The 16,677-nt window shown below is 48.5% G+C and overlaps 1 protein-coding gene across 2 annotated transcripts in view; it reads right to left on the minus strand.

The window, feature by feature from the left end:
- LOC119167764 (REST corepressor 1) overlaps positions 1-16,677 on the minus strand; it is a 276,247-nt gene that overhangs the window by 76,060 nt on the left and 183,510 nt on the right. For both annotated transcript variants that reach the window (XM_075865775.1, XM_037419292.2), the window contains one exon: positions 14,268-14,509. In XM_075865775.1, the coding sequence (XP_075721890.1) occupies positions 14,268-14,509 (242 nt within the window). The remainder of the gene's footprint in view (positions 1-14,267; positions 14,510-16,677) is intronic.

The raw sequence follows: 16,677 nt of genomic DNA on the forward strand, positions 1-16,677 counted from the left end.
ATACAAGAAGAGCCAGTCTTCGACGTCCTGCTCACCACTGCCGCTGAAGATTGGTGGGTCCCGCTGACGGGTAACGCCGGGGCAGGTCGACGGGGCAGCCGATGGTGCTGGCTGTGCTGGGATGGGCTAGTTGGCGGCTGCGCCAGTCATGTTGTACTGTGGTCTTTCGGCAAACTTGCGAGAGCGGAGCTCCAGGTCTGCTTAAGGATCTCAGCAACCTTCACCAAATGTGATGATGTTTATTCAAACAGAAAAGTCGCAACCAGGTCGCGACGAAAAATGGCCGTACAGCAAGTCTGGCTAAGGCGGCACAGGTTCTCGCACAATCAGAGCACGGCGTTTTTCGTTCTCTTCCGAAGGCGCATACGCATTGGTGCGTATGCTCCACTATACAGGAATCCTCTGGCCGCAATCACCTCCCGGGCCTTGGCGATAAGTCCCCGTTGGTCGTCTAGGTCGCGTGTGGCAATCCTGGTCTCGCACGTCTCGGCTAGAGGGTCGACACGTGCAGTTGTTGCGGGCTTGGTATTGGCATCTTCGTGACGCCACGGGCAACCGAGTAGTAGGTGGGCCAGTGTGTCTGGCACGTCGCATATCCGGCTGTTGTAGGCGTATAGCGTTGGGTAGACTCTATGCAGTAGAGTGCTGTGTGTATAGGTGTTATCTTGAAGTCTCCGAAATGCTGTGGCATTTTCTTTAGTCAGCTTGGGGCGAGGTGGCGGGTACACCCTGCGAGCTAGATAGTGTTGTGGGATGGCGTTGTATGTTGGTGGTACGGTCTCTACTTCTTCTGCAGCACTGGCTAACCGTGGGTCCAGCGAGGCGCTGAAGAAGGCCCAGTTGACGTGATCGCAGGCCGTGGCGTGAACCGCTTCATTTGCCTCGAGCCCCTTGTGCCCCGGCACTCATACCACGCAGGTGCAAGGAAGCGGAGTCCGGCTCTTTCTGAGAATTTTGAGAGCTTCGGCGGAGAGTCGACCTCGTGTGTAAATGCGGACAACAAATTGGGAATCTGTGAAAACTACGACCGTGTCCTTACCAGTCGTAGTGGCAAGGGCGATTGGTGCTTCCTCGGCAGACTCGGAGCTCCGCACCCGGAGGGTGGCGGAAGCCAGCTCTTGTCCTTCTGCATCGACCACACTTATAGCGTAGGAGTTTTTGCCCGGGCATTTAGCCGCGGCGACGTAGCGGGCGTCTGGATCATGCTGGTGTCGTCTGCGGATGATGTCGACTCGAGCGATCCGTCTTTCCCGATGGTACTCGGGATGCATGTTACGCGGTACTCGGGCAATGCTAAATGATTCTGGCAGGTATGGCGGCATCTTCTCTTTGTGGTCTGCCTCGCATATGTAGCTCTCGCTGTAGCCCAAGCGCTCAAGGACCGATCTGCCCGTCGACGTAAGCTTAAAGGGGGAGGCTACCTTCGAAGGGCAACTTTTTTGTTTGTTGAGATATCTTAATGAAATTTTCAGGGTACACTAATAGCAAAGCCATTTGAATAAGCACAAAGTTTCATGCAGTTATGTTCACTGGTTCCCAAGTTACAGCCATTTATCAGGGTAGTCCACATGGGTCCCTTAGTCAGGGTCTGGAGAATTTGAAAAATGTGCTAGCACTGTGAAATTCACTATGATGATTCCTGGATAGGTGCTTTAGGGCAAGACAGAGCCCTTTTTTTAAATTTCCTTGCCAAAAAATGTTAAAGGAGAGCACTGAATTTAGTGTTCACAATTTGGCTCTCATCAATGAAGTTTTAGTTATTATTACAAATTACAGACACAATAAATTGAAAAAGCGGGCTTGTCTTGCCCTGGGCAATTTATTAAGGTGCATAATAAAAAAAACCTGATAGAAATCAGACCAGCAGTTCCAGAGAGATCACCTGACTAAGCAGCCTCACTGGCCAAAAAAGTCATTCTGAGAAAATTGACTTCGAAAGTTTCAAACATTTATTATGGTCTAAAATGACCCTGCAGAGTAGCTAGATGTGTCCTTAGGCTCTCTTTTTCTTTACCGCTTTTCCTGCTTCTCATTCATCCGTTTCTGAGCCTTTCTCAGATGCAGAGAGTCTTTCTTCGCAGCTCGTTGAATGGTTAGGTGGCCAGGTGTGAGTCCCACTGATGACGACAACTCTTGGGTGGCCCTGTAGCAGCCGTCATTATACCGCAAAACTGCGTCATGCAGTGCTGTCTCGACAGCAATCAATGATGCATGTTGCTCCTTGGGCATCAAGGACCATAGGACAGAATGGAATGACTCCGATGCATTTTGCGTCTTTGCTCCCAGGCAGCGTTGCAGTAGAGAAGCCTGCGAAAGGCGCTGGTAGACTGGCAGCAGCGCTTCTGCAACGTAGCCCGGAAGATTGTATTTGTGCTTTGGAGGTGGCACGCCATTCCCCTTGCAGGCATTATGACGGCACCACGAGTCTGCACATTCCGGGCACAAGTCATGATGAGGATCCTCGTCAGTTGAGGTGGCGTGATAATATGACGCCATCACTGCACGCTGCATTGCAGCCACATTGTTTGAATTGTTCCGCAGTGCCCAGCCATAATAGTCTGTGAGTTTATCAATAAGGGCTTTTGTCAATCTGTCCTTCCCTCCCAGAGCCTGTTCGCTTTTCTGCACAAGATTACGTAGGGCTGTGCCCATCCTCTTCCGGACATGGTTCAAGCATTCTTCTTTCACAATAGGGACTAGCCCATAAACATTGTCTTGTTGAAGGGCAGAGAATGTGGCGCTGTCCCCATCAGATACAATGGTTGTATACCGGAGGTTATGCTTGGACAGTGAATGTGAGAACAGAGTTACAGCTGCTTCAACCTCCATCCTCCCAGACTTGGCATCAGTGTTTTTTTGGCACACATGGTGCTTCAACCAGCTTGCATAGCCCTCGTCATCAGGCTTCGGTCCTACCTGGCAGCCGAGACACTGATTCGATAAAACTACAGCATCCAAGATGAGGCCTGTGTGATACTCGATGATTGCACCAACTCCAATGTGAGATGTATGTCCGCGCTTATGCCACGTGCCATCATAGTTCACTGTAATGTCCTTGCAGAAAGATGGGTCCATCTCCTTGTACACCTTTTTCACAGCAGAAGCCGATTCTTCATAGAATTTATCCAGGGTCTGTTGCTGTGGTTCTCTGAATTGCTTCAGGTGCCTCTGGAAAGTTCTGTGGTGCAGGCCACGGTGGGAAACATTCATAGTTGCCCAAAAGCCGTTGAGGGCTGTCTGTCCCTTCCCTGTTTGTTTCATGGCCGTAATGGCTCTTATATTCACGTCGAAGGCCCTTGACTCGTTCTGACGAGCAGAGCTCCACGAACTTGAAACTATTCCACAATGTGGACATACCAGCTCAAGCTTCGTGGCAAGTACAAGCTGGGTGCCTCCTTGAACTTTCATCCCGGTCGCGAGGCAGCGCGGGCACGGGGTCTTGGACAGCATGTCGCTAAGGGCATCCCCTTGCACGAGGAAATATCTCTCGCCTTCGGTCGTAGCGGTGGCAGCTTCGGGTTCAGGCATCATCGCTTGAAACTTCCTCTCGGTCGCTGGCATAGCGCCAAGCTTTGGTTGCACAGCAGCACGTTCTCTCTCTGCCGTCGCCAACTCCTCGCACGTCCGAAAACGTGTTTGGATGTGCACAGTCGACGACGCGGTCTCACTGTTCGGGGCCGGAATCAATGCAGTTGGCGAGCGCGACACACCAGGCGCACTTGAGCACGAAACACCAGCCTCACTCGTCACGACGGATCCTGGTGCCGATGGTGTAGAAGTCTCGTCGCTAGAAGCGTCGACGCAATCGTCTTGAAAAGATGAAGCGGAAGCATCGGTGCAACTGTCGCCGCGCGTGGGCGTGCAGGTGAGCTTCGCCATGCGTACGAGCTCCAGCTGACGCTTTCTTGAACCGAACGCGTGCCGAGTCTTGAACTTCAAAATGCCCATCGTGACCGTCAGCGCAACAATCCGCGTCCCGTGAACAGGTCGGAAGATCGTCTCGTGAGGACGGTAGTGATCGTCTCGTGAAGACGGTAGAAGATCGTCTCGTGAAGACGGTGAAAGATAGAGGAGCACGTGTGACGACCGATCGGAATGATAGCAAACGGGGCACACAAAGAACGCCGGCATTGCAAGCGCCGGTGCAGACGACGAGCCGGCGCATGCCGGAGAAGAAGCTACGTCATCGCGCGCAGCAGCCAATAGGAGCCGCGCGTTCCCCCATTCCCTCGAGACGTGCGCGTTTTGTCCAATCACGGCTTCGCATCCAGGCAGCGGGACATTCGAAAGCTTCCGCGAGCCCCCCCAATCGTGAGCGACTCCCGCCTCGGAGCGCCACGGCCACTGCCGCGGGTGGCGAAAAAAAAAAGCGCAAGAATTCACGAGCAAAACAACATCAAGATGGCGGCGATCGGCTGAGCGGTTGGGAAATGGCGAGCGCGCGAAGTTGGGGTATTTTTGGCGCTCGCTCGCCGCTTGCCGGCTGCCGCGGCATGTTATAAAATTTATTTGACGTACTTTCGCGATCAATTAGACATTGATATTTACAGTAGAGGCAGTTTATGAGTCATACTGCCCGAGTATGTGGTATTAAAAAAATCGACTTTTTCACGATTTTTCGGTTTTCAAAGGGCGCGTCCCCCCTTAAGTCTCTCGAGTTGGAAAGGAAAACAATTATAAGGATGGTTGGTTAAAAAAAAATGCGCTGTGAAATGAGTTCTATAATAAGGATACTAGTATATGTAGCATAAATCAAATTAAACTGGTAAAGCTGAGCACCACATTTTACAAGTAACCACAGTCCCACATAACTTGCCAGCTAAACAGTAAACTGAAACGTCATTATAACAAAGCTTCATCTTCCATAAAAATAAATTCGTTATTAAGGTTTATTCCTAACACTATATCTGCTACAAGACAATTTTTCATTTACTTCGTTATAACCCATATTTTGTTCTTTCTGGGTTTGTTATATTAACGCAACAATGTTAAAGAGCTTGTTTCGCAGAAATTCCGGCGTCGGTGTCGGCAACGTTGGTTGTGAGCGAAAAATCATCATCTCATGTGTCAGCGAAAAATTGAGAACCATACGAATGAAACAAAGAAATGATAAAAAAAAATCCTGAAGCAGAGTGAAGACTGAATCAGGGTTGTTTGCATCCACGTGGTGAACAAACCCGGGTCGTTTGCGTGGCAAGCGGATGTTCTACCACACGGCCATGCCTCTGTTTGTGAAAAATGTAAAAAGAACTACTTCTGCTTGGAAATGCAGTGAAAGTAGCTTTCATGCTCCACGAACACAAGTGTCCTATATACATGCTTCACAATGCGACACGAAATATTGCAGTAATAATGCGTGGTACAAGCCTCCATTGCCAATGGGCATCAAAATATGTGATTATCATAATGGCTCCGTAGTTGAAAGCCGGTACCTCAGTACAAAAGGTGCACACGCTACCATGCCTATTTCCTAAAAGCCATGTAATGGGTGCATAGCAAATTCTAAAAGATTTCAAACACTAAGTGTTTGAAGTACGCACTAGAAACAGGATCTCGCTATCGTGTTCAACTCCTAAAGGCGAATTAGGGTCCCCTTATTTTTTAGGTGTGAGTGTAGATGATCAGTAGGAGATGAAAGCAATTATGCTCAATTTTGTGTCATCAAAACAACTACAACAGTGATCCCACTAGGGACTACCAATTTAGAGCAATTTTTCAAGCAGTCGAATTTTAGTTTTACAGCAGGCAATCTTACTATTATTAAGAGCACTCTGGCATAGGTATATTTAAATTCAGATAAGAAAGTACCTGAAAGACTCTAATATTAAATGCACCCTGACCTAGAACAAGGGATCTTTTTTTATTTATTTATTTATTTATTTACAAGATACTGCAGGCATGGAGCCCAAGCAGGAATGGTACAGGCAGTAAGGCAATCAAGCCAAACATCACACAGCATACAATAATTCAATCATCACACACATACAACAACAATGCAACCAAACTTATCGTAACAGCGATGATTTAGGTGGGAATGTGTGAATCGCAAAGGGAATCAAAGGGAAACAACAAGGCACTGAAAGTAAGAGAAAGAAAAACTGCAAAACATTCTTACATCCTCAGGAAAACATGTGCGTCAATAGAATCTGTCGATAGCAGGGCGGCAAACGGTAAATTGTTCCACTCACAGATTGTGCGCGGGAAAAACGAAAATTTGAAGAGATTAGTTTTGGAGAAAAACGGAGTTAAGGCAAGGGAGTGTGAATGACGACCGCGCCGTGTTTCCAGGCGACTAATGTAGGGGCTGTGATCAAATAAGAGCTTCCGGTTTACCATTTGGTGCAGTAATTTTAGCCTAAATGATTTACGTCGTGATTCTAATGTTGGGATACCATGTCGTTCCATCTGGGCAGAAACGGAGTCTGTTGGACCGTACATACCATAAATAAAGCGGACGGCCCTTCTTTGAATTCTTTCGAGGCATTCAATATTGGTTTTAGTGTGAGGATCCCAAATAACGCAGGCATATTCAAGTTTAGGTCTAACTATAGAAGTATATGCTAAGTATTTAACCTCAGAGGGAGCGGTTTTGAGTTTGTGTCGTAATAAACAAAGTTTACGGAAAGCGGCAGCGCATATGTTAGTTATGTGAGAGTTCCAACTTAAGGTACTGGTTAAAGTTCGAATCACAGGGCCTTCTTTCCACAATGTCCATGAAGATTGAAAAAGTCTTCGAGAACTTTCACATTGTTCTTTTCGCCATCTCAGGTTTACTAATTGAGGAGAAAATATAGGTAAAACATTTATTTCTGAATTTTGCACTGAAATCTCAGCACGTGATATCACGACTTTCAATGTGTATTTTTATTACTTTAGCGATATTCGCTCAAAGTAATTTCCTGAGACTTAGTATGTTAAGTCTAGAACCATCTCAGAAGTCAGTCTACTCTGCTTTAGTGCTTAAGGGGGGACGTGGCAAGTAAAACTAATTTTTTTATTAATGTACTGTTTGTGATGAAATTTGGTGTGTGTATGTGGATGATTGTGAGGATTCCAAATATGAAAACCGTTTTCAAATACCTCTTGTACTTTTTGAGTTACAAGCATAATTATACTAATTAATGCTCTTCACACTTAAAGAGATAATTATTGCTAAATGAAATTATTTTTTCATATTATTATGTTCCCAAAGCATCAACTTGTGCAAAGAAGCTATTAGTTGATTTTTCTAGTTCTTGTAACCATAAATAAAATTTCCAAAACATGGATGTTGTTTTGCGCACACATCGCAGTAATTATAAAATGTGTTCTAAAAATTTTAAATGATGAGTAAGAAGAGAGATAAAGCTTTATTGCACTGCTAAAGGCCTCCTGAGCCTAGTGCAAAAAACGGAACGACTCTATCAGTCTTTGTTAGAAAATGACTGATGTTCTAGCGAAGGCACATAGGCGAAAATCAAGAGTTGAGAAAACTGACTTTGAAAGTTCACTCTTGTTTGGAAGTTCACAACATGCCTAAAACACTCAGAATCCTCCTGGGCAGTAATCCTGAGATGCTGTGGCCTTGGCCTCCGTAGAGCGCAACCCAGTTTTGCGCTTCTTTGTCGTGGAACAATGCGCCTTTTGAGCCCTCTTTACCCTTTTGGCATCCTTTTCGGCTGCTCGCCGCAAAGAGCAGTCTCCTGGATTGAAGCCCAGTTGAGCAGTGATCTCTTGCAGCGCACTCTTGCAGCCACCATTGAAACGGCAGACTGCATCTGCAACTGCACTTTCCACACTTCGAAGGGACGCGAACTGGCTCTTGGACTGGAGTGACCAAATGAGGCTGTTCATACTCTCCACAGCGTTCTGGGTTTTTCCCTGCGCACACCTTTCAAGGAGCTCTTTGTTCGAGAGGCGCTTGTAGATTGGCAGCAGTGCCACTCGCACGTGAGGGGGCAGTTTATGTTTGTGAGGCGGCAGCGGCTCTCCCTTGGCCAATGCCCGATTGTGCGGGCACCAGGAGTCAGTCCCACTTGGGCACAGGTCGTGGTGTGGATCCTGGTCTGTGGATGTTACATGGTAATAAGTGGCCATGATGGCCCTCTCCATGCCAGGAACATCGTTGGGGTGGCTCTTAATGGCCCAGCCATAATAATTCGTCAACTTCTTTATCAGGCCCTGCGTCAGCCGGCCTTTGCCACCCATGCTCAGTCCTCGGCCTTTGGATTTGTGCTCATCAAGAAGGTTGCGCAAGGAAGTGCCCATTCTTTTTTTCACATGGTTCACACACTCCTGTTTCTTAATCACCATGTAGCCATACACCTTGTCTTGCGTGAGGGCAAGGTACGTACGGCTGTCACCGTCGCAGAGCACATTGATGTATCGAAGCTTGTACTTGGTAAACGATCTTTCAAACATGATCCTAGCTGCTTCTACTTCCATTTGGCCTGCATTAGCATCGGTGTTCTTTTGGCACTGTGGCTTGTGTTTCTCAAGCCACTCCTCATAGTTGTCGTCACCAGGCTTGGGGCCAACAGCACAGCCTTGGCAGTAGTTGGACAGGACACAGTGGTCCAAGACCAAGCCTGTGTACAGCTCGATTACACAGCCCACGCCAATATGACTTCTGTGCCCCCTCGTCATCCACGTGCCGTCGTAAATGACGTCAATGTTGCCTGGCACTCCTCCTAGGTCCTTGTAGATGTCATGCACCTTCTGTGCACTTTCTGCTTCAATGCGGGTGGCAGCTGATGTGGTGGCAGGGTGGCTGTACTTCCTTTGCAGTCTCTGGTAGGACTTGTGGTGCAGTGCTCGATGCGAAATGTCCATCGCAGAAAAAATGTCATTTATGGCAGATTGTTTTCTGCCAACTGACTGCACAGCCCTCAAAGCACGCACGTTTACCTCAAAGGGGTTCGTTTTTTGTTGCCCGGAGCACCTCGGGGACGACCACGCACTGTTTACTATGCCACAATTGTCACAAAAAAGTCCCATCCTCGCCGCGAGTCCAAGGCAGTGCGTAGTCTCGAGGCGTATCGACCCTTCGTCGCACTTGTTGCACTTTACTGACGAAAGCAGACCGTTCAGCATCTTCTTATTTACAATGAAGAATGTGGAGTCCTTACCGCCGTCATTTTCGTCGCAGCCTTCGTTCAGAAGCTCGAGCTTCCGCTTTAAAGCGGACTTCGATGCTACGGCATCCAAAACATCCCGCCTTGTCTGCGCCCGCTGCGCGATTTCTTCACTGCTCGGAATCTGGGCCGAAACTCGCGATAGAATGTTCGACGCGCGCACGCCCGGAGTTGCAACGGCTGCCGACGCGGTGCCACCGCAATCGGGTTCGCGAGAGCGTCCGTCACGGTCGACGGCATCCGGCGGTCTGACATACGACGATGTGGCACCTTCCACACTCTCGGCCTCACAACAATCGGCGAAGGGTCTGAGTAGAGGCTCCGTGACGCTTGAAGAGCATGCTCCGTCCGGAACTGCGACTGGGACGGCAGCCGCAGTCGTCTGCCCTTTGTTCCAAGCTTTCCGACGCTTGCCGTACTTGTGGACGCTCCGGAACTTTTTTTGCGACAACATAGCACCGCAGTATGAGCAAGCACTCAGAAGAGACCACCGATGTAAACAAAGCTTGGTAAAAAAAGCACGCGAACTATCACAAAAACAGCAAACTGGCAAAAAACGAAGCGCACGCCGGATGATTCTCGACACGGCGGCCGCAGATGCGCTCGCGCTTCCAAGGTTGCCAAGGTGCGCGGCGCAGCTTTGACCAGTAAGAGGTCGCGCCTGCTACCACGTGACCCGCGCAGCCAATTGCCGTTCTTCGTTTTCGTTTTTTTTACTTGCTCTTCGCGCTTTTATTTTCACTCGGCGAAATACGAGACCGCGACCATCGGGAAGCCGGCTTTCTCCTCTTTCCAAAGCTACCAAAATGGCGGCCCACAGTCAACAACTTGGCGCGTTTGTGCGGCGTGAACAACACCGTTTCAGGGGCTTTTTTTTCGCACTTTTCGGCGACTGGCCTCGGCAAAAACACTATTTGCGGGATTTGCAGCGCACGTTTCGCTGTAATATTTTAGAACAAGGAAGTTGAAGGTCTGAAGATTACGAAAAAAAATAAATCAGAAAATCGCATATTTTGACCAAAATCGGCACTTTACTTGCCGCGCCCCCCCTTAAAGGGCTACTCACCACGCCCCATATAAAAGTTTAGTTAAACAGTGGAAGTTGTTGGGTGTCGGATGAGGAACATTTTGCCATAAAATTTTTTTGAATCGGTTCATCACAAGCGGAGACAACAGGTTTTTTTGAAGTGGCGCGAAACTAGGATGAGAGGAGGCGAGCTCGAAACCCTTGCCGCTCCTCCGCGTAGCTTTCACAAGCCGAATCTCTTCCCCACCCTCTCCGGCATCCGACCAAGAGATGACGTGCGCATGACGTGCCCAAACAAGTCCAACCCCCGAGCACGCGAGCGGCAATGCTTTGTTGACCAACGTTGTTTTGTGGTCTTCTGGTTGTTTCTGCGGGATGCTTTGAAACGCTGGCTTAGACACGGTGGAATAGATGAGCACAATGAGTGCGCGATCGCGTAGGAGCGTTCCACGGCGGTCGTATACTCCATGCGCTGACCGCGGGGACACAAACGCATGCGAAACACCGACACATTAGCCCCGCATCTCATTGCAATTCACGGCAGAAAAAAGGGAAAAAGATGCCCACATTCCCTTATTGCATCTTATTATTTATCTAGAGTTCTATTGATCTTTTCAAGCAACAAATTACATAAACTATGCACGCTGTGTTAAATAATTTTCGCGATATTACGTGCCACTGTCTGCAACGTCACAGCAGAGTCGTCTACGTAGAGGACCAACGTCACTGCATTGCCGTGTACGTAGGGCAATTCATATGCGCACGTCATGCCCTCATTCTCTAGGCATGCGCCGGCAGGGGGGAAAGGGAGCAGCGTTCATCTTGAAATTTGACCCATTTCCGTGGCGCGTAGCGCTGCAAATTTTGGAAGACGTGATTATGAACGCCTCGTCTACGAATCGCGCTTGTCACCTCAAAATTGTCAAACCTGGTGAGTGGCCCTTTAAAACCTATGGATCACCTAGTAAAAAAGCGTCATAATTTGCTTTTTGCGCATTGTCTTGCTTGCCGAGAGTTCTCGTGGCAAGCATGGTAATTTTGGAATTTTTAAAGTGTGAAATGTGAAATCTCATCATTTCAAACATACTTAATTCAAACTACTGGTTAATTAGAACTGACGATGTGGTTCCATCAAAGCCATGTGCATTTCAATGGGCGAGAAGGCCCTGTGATTCGAACGCGCAGGCACTTGCAATGGTTAATTCGAACATACTGTGCTCCAAAAATGCTCACAGCACCGCCCCCAATCCCACAGCAGAACCTCCGACAGCTCAACACTGCGCGCGAAGAAGGAAAAGAAGAAAAGGAAAGACTGGGGTGGAATGTTTGCTTTCTCTCAAATGCCGATCTGGGATGCGCCTGCGCCACGGTTCTCCCTTTTCCGTCCCTGCCACGAAGAGACCCTTCTCCTTTCAACGTCACGCGCGAAGAGAGAGAGAAGGAAAAAAAAAGTTGTCGAGGAGTGGTAGTTGTGGCGGTAGTGGTTAGAAGAAAAGAGGAAGAAAGGCGCCTAATTTCTGCAGCCCGGTGCCACTTGATGCCATGTTGGATGCGCCAAAGCAGCACTGTGTTGCTTGTTCACCGCATACAAAGTGCAGGACGTGTGAGACCATTTCTCTCAAAAGTTGTTAATGTTTACAATTTCATGATTATCGCGGCTGTTCTCAAGCGCAGCCCGTGTCTGCAACAACGTGCACGTCGCGTGTGCTCCTTATGAAATGAACCACTGGCACTTGCAGAAAAAACAAAAAAACCGCTTAGTTCAGAGAGTACATTGTAATTTCGGCAGTGATGACACGACTGCGTTTTTCAACCTCTACATCACAGCACCATCTTGGCTGTCCAGCGATTCGAAATAGTTTTCGTGTGCAAGAGCAATCTTTATCACCTACATTATCTGCAACGCCCATGAAGACATGTAAAACCTCACGACAATGGTTGCTAACTGTGCCGCAGAGGACAAACTTTTCAGAATGGAGTACTGCGTGCACAAGTCATTCGACAGGCAGAAGAGAGGTAGCATGTGAAACGTCTCGAAGTTCTGAGCGAGCACTTTCATGGACATTGTTGACATTGCTGCAGTTCTAAAATATCGAGATATTTGTACACACGCGAACTATTCCTTTCCGAATAGCCTAAGACACCGCAGCTGCATTTTGAATATTTCTCACAAGTTCAATAATTAGCGTGCCGGATTTACTGAATTTGATTTCAACCTGTTCTCATTAAACCCAGTTATGTATATCAGTGTGAGATACACAAGGAAACACTACTCTGCAAAAAGAAGTTTGAACAACGTGAAATTTGCTAGAACTTGCACATGACTTGCAGCAGCTCTTCTGCCAAAATATTGGTGAGTGCACCCAGTCTTGCTGAGAAAATCAACGCAGAAGAAACCGTACATAAAGCCTTATGCGAGGCACGGCACATGGCCACGGCTGTACAGGAACAGCTGTGGCATGCTACATGCTTGAAAGCAAACTGCAAGCTCATGGCACGTTACAGGGGGCGCCACTGTCACAAGCGAAAAAGAAGAAGCAACGCGCCGGAGAGGAGGCGGCGAGGAGGAGAGCAGATGGTGGCACTTTTACGAAGTATAGAGGCTTTATAGGAAACACGGCGCAGCGCCTCCGTGAAGTGTTTCACTCAAGCTTGCGCCGTCCTCAAGCGCACGCGCCGGTGCCAAGCTTTCTCCTTTCCCGTCCCTGCCACGTAACTCATCTCCTTTCAACGACGCATGCGAAGAGAACAGAAAAAAAAAAAGAAAGAAAAAAAGCTGCCGTGGAGTTTCGGTTTTCTCCAGATGCCGATCTGCCTCTCTCCGCGTGGAGACACTCCTCCTTTCTTGTTATGCGTTGGCCATGCTGCGGCTGCGTAGAGGAGAAGCTCCGCTGCGCAGCTGTGGTCGTCGTCTGCGCTGAACATCTGTGTCGACGCTGGACATTTCTACGCACAACTTTTCCTGCCAGGAGAATGCTGAAGCCGAAGTAGAAATGCTTTGCAAGTTGCGTGCGAAATCGATTGACTAACTGCAAGGCAAACGTGTGCAGACGTGCATCGCCAATTACTTCTTAATAATGAATGTCCTGTGATTTATGAATAAATGTGTAAGTCTTCTGAAACTTCCCCTTCGTGAGTTAGCTCAATGCACATGCGCCACTGCATAGAGAGCCCTCGGTCTATTTAGCTTTCATTAATTAAAACTTCCTTTTTTTTGGGACAAATTTTCGGGCCCCTTCGAGTTCGTATTATCGAGATTAGACTTTACCATGAAAGCGCCAAAACAAACCATTGATAACAAAATTAATGACAGAATACGGCCGCTGCCTCACTTTCCGCGTTCGACGTCACTGAAAAAAGGCAGCCTATATCATGTGTTCCTCACCGTGTGTGCGGATAACAAGCATGAAAAGCAAATCGCAACCAAAGCGAAGATCACGGGAGGCGAAATCGTCACTTTCTTTTGCTGGGCAAAAAGAGAATTTTTTCCCTGGGTTTTCCAAAAACCTGTGACATGCCTGCGTTGAGACAGTGACGGAGGGCACTTCACAATAGCTTATCCTGTAGCTGTCGCTTGGAAATTGTGTACATGTGTTTGCGCCTTAAGTTTTGCATTTGCAGGAAATGACTGTCGGTTGGCACGAGCAGTTTCGTGACCTACGCTTGTGTGCTTGTGAACTGTGATGTCTTTAAATCTTGCACTGCTCGTGAATTTCACTGTGGCGCACAACAACATCCTGCACACAGACACAAAGCAAAACAAAGAACTGCGTGTGGCTGAGGGCGAGGGGGGGGGGGAAAAACACAATACCGAAAAAGATCAACGAGCGAAGAGGTGTCACTTTTCGATTTGCGGGACTGCAGCTAATAAATGGGGGCGCATTTATTATGCGGAAGGAAAAAAAATTTTACGACTGGGGTTGGCGGTGTATTTATTATGTGTGTGTGCATTGCACGAGCAGATACAGTATGCAAGCAACACTGATACAGCGCGAATGTTCGATGTTGCATGTACAAGTTTGGGTGCACTTTACAGCAGACTAAGTTTATTAACACCTTGGCTAACATAAAAAAGTTTCACTCTGAACATGCCAACTGCTGCTTTTGTGAAGGGTTCTGCGGCTCACCTGGGAGCAGCCTGTGCAAGCTGGGTGGGTCCCTTAAGGACAGTCAGTGGCTGGGACGATGGAGAACCGGGTGGTGGTCGCAGAAGCGGAGGAGGGTTGCCAGCCCCAACAGGGCCCCCTCCACTGCCATTGGCGAGCACGGCTGCACCAGTCATTGCTGTAACGGCGCACGGAGACCCAGGCCGGCTGTTGGGCCCACTGGCTTCCTTCATCGCTGCAGCCTGGTCGGTCTCACCTGCAGGCTGCTCAGAAGAATGAATGATGGCAGACTTCAGAAACAGGCTGCGAGACCCGAATGACCGAAACGATTGCTTGGGCAAACCTGTGGCCATTCTGAGCAAATCATTCCCTTTCATATCTGTATCACCAATACATTCAGCGAATACAACAGCAAGACACATTCTGGACGGTAACGGGAGCACAATGAAAACACACCAGTGTACAATAAAACCCCAGTGATGTTGTGGCTCACACAAATTTTGGAGTGATACAAGCTTTTTTGCAGTCCCCGTCGAAGGCCCACTAGGCAGCAACGTAATTAAATATGGTTGTCACGAGCCAATTTTCAACCAAGGGGGTTCGATACGTATGTAAGCTATGAAGAATGTATTAACAGGCACCAACAGAACCGAGTGAGACGTCAGCTGAGTAGAACACAAGTTATTTGCGCTCCCGTCCTTTTGTTTGTGATAGCTCCACACACTTTCGAGCGGGCTGCGTGCCTGTGAGAGGCCACCTGCGGAAAGCAACTGTGAGAGGCCAGAAAAAGAAAGTGCAGCAGCATGGAGCTGCCCCGGCAACCTTGGCATCGACATCGGTGCCCACACAGCAGCAACAGGCACAGCCAAAGCCTGCACGCAAGAACAAAAGCCAGCCTCAGGAGGATAGCAGCCATGACACTGCCACCTTTTCTCAGGCTCCGAGCGAAAAAAAATGAAAACTGGTTTTATCTGAAAAAAAAATGTCAATTTTCTGGAGCGTGTGCTATGAAACGTTGATATAGGATTGTTAATTTGAGATGAGATTACAACTACGTTTCCTTGGTAATGTGTACTGCGCCACACATTCCCGGCTTTGTCATGTGTGCAGCGTCACGTGAATGAGCTATACAATGTGTTGTAAAGGTACGCAATAAACAAGAGTTGGAAGCTAGCGCTCATACTGTCATCTGTTTTTCCCTTTCTTGACTGTATAGCGTATTTTTTTCATGCTCAAACTGAGCTGCACCAAATCAACATCGTCTAAACCGTCGTCTGCTGCTTGTGTGTAGCTGCACCAAATCAACATCGTCTAAACCGTCGTCTGCTGCTTGTGTGTCGCGAGGACATGGCTCTCGAAAATCACCACTTCCTGACGTGTTCACGGCTTGATAATCACTTAAGGGGGAGACGCGGCTTTGGGATCACGAAAAATGGCAAAAAAATCGATTTTTTGAAACTCAAGTTTTCAGTTTCTGGAACCCTTTTTCTATCTGGTTCCTAAATATCTACACTGAAAACCGCGCAGAAGTGCTTCGGAAAATTCGTTTCACCCACCTAGGTAGCAAAACTTTTTCTGGAAATGGCAAGACGGCGATTTTCAAAAAATTATAGCTTCGCGATGCTTGGGCCGGTAGCCGACTTCTTGGGTTCATCAGAACGAGCATTTCTCCGTATTTAACTTTCCTGCCTCAGCTGGCTCCTCCCTTTAACAACAAGCGAGCAAAGAGCAAATGTTTGAAGGTCGTTTTGAGGCCCTTGATTGGTCGTGGCCGCCATGTTGCCTCAGCTCGCCTCGCCATTGGCCCAATGCTCGCTCCGGCAGATCGTCGTCTGCTGCTTGTGCGTCGCGAGAACATGGCTCTCGAAAATCGCCACTTCGTGGCGTGTTCACGGCTTGATAATCACTTAAGATATAACTACGCTTTAGTTACGAGCAATAAGCGAATGCACGGTCAGGTTACTACGAGCGCTGCGCGTCATCCGAGTCGTTTTTAGCCCTCACTCCGCCGACAGCGAGACTGCGAGCAGGAGCGACGCGCTAGCACATTCGTGGCGACGTGCTTCTTCGCAAGCAACGAAGCTGTAAGCGGCGGCACGATCTGATTACTACGAGTGGCCGCACCGGATGCACGATCATATTACTATGAGCGGGCGGGCGGCGGTCTACAAGTGCGGCGCGTCATCGGAGTCGGCTTTAGGCCTAACTCCGCTGACAGCGAGACTGCGGTCAGGAACGACGTGCAAGCGCACTCTTGGCGACGTGCTTCTTCGCAAGGAATGTACCACATCACTCGCTAGCTCCTCTGAATCACGTACGGGCATTTTACGCATCGGCAGCGGACAACACAGTCAAGCTCGTCACCCCCACCCCTTTTCACTGCCAAGAATCGCTCGAAACAGCGGCTAGCAGTTTCGCGCGTCGCCATTCG

The sequence above is a fragment of the Rhipicephalus microplus genome, chromosome 6 (genome assembly GCF_043290135.1).
Source record: "Rhipicephalus microplus isolate Deutch F79 chromosome 6, USDA_Rmic, whole genome shotgun sequence".
NCBI lineage: Eukaryota > Metazoa > Arthropoda > Arachnida > Ixodida > Ixodidae > Rhipicephalus > Rhipicephalus microplus.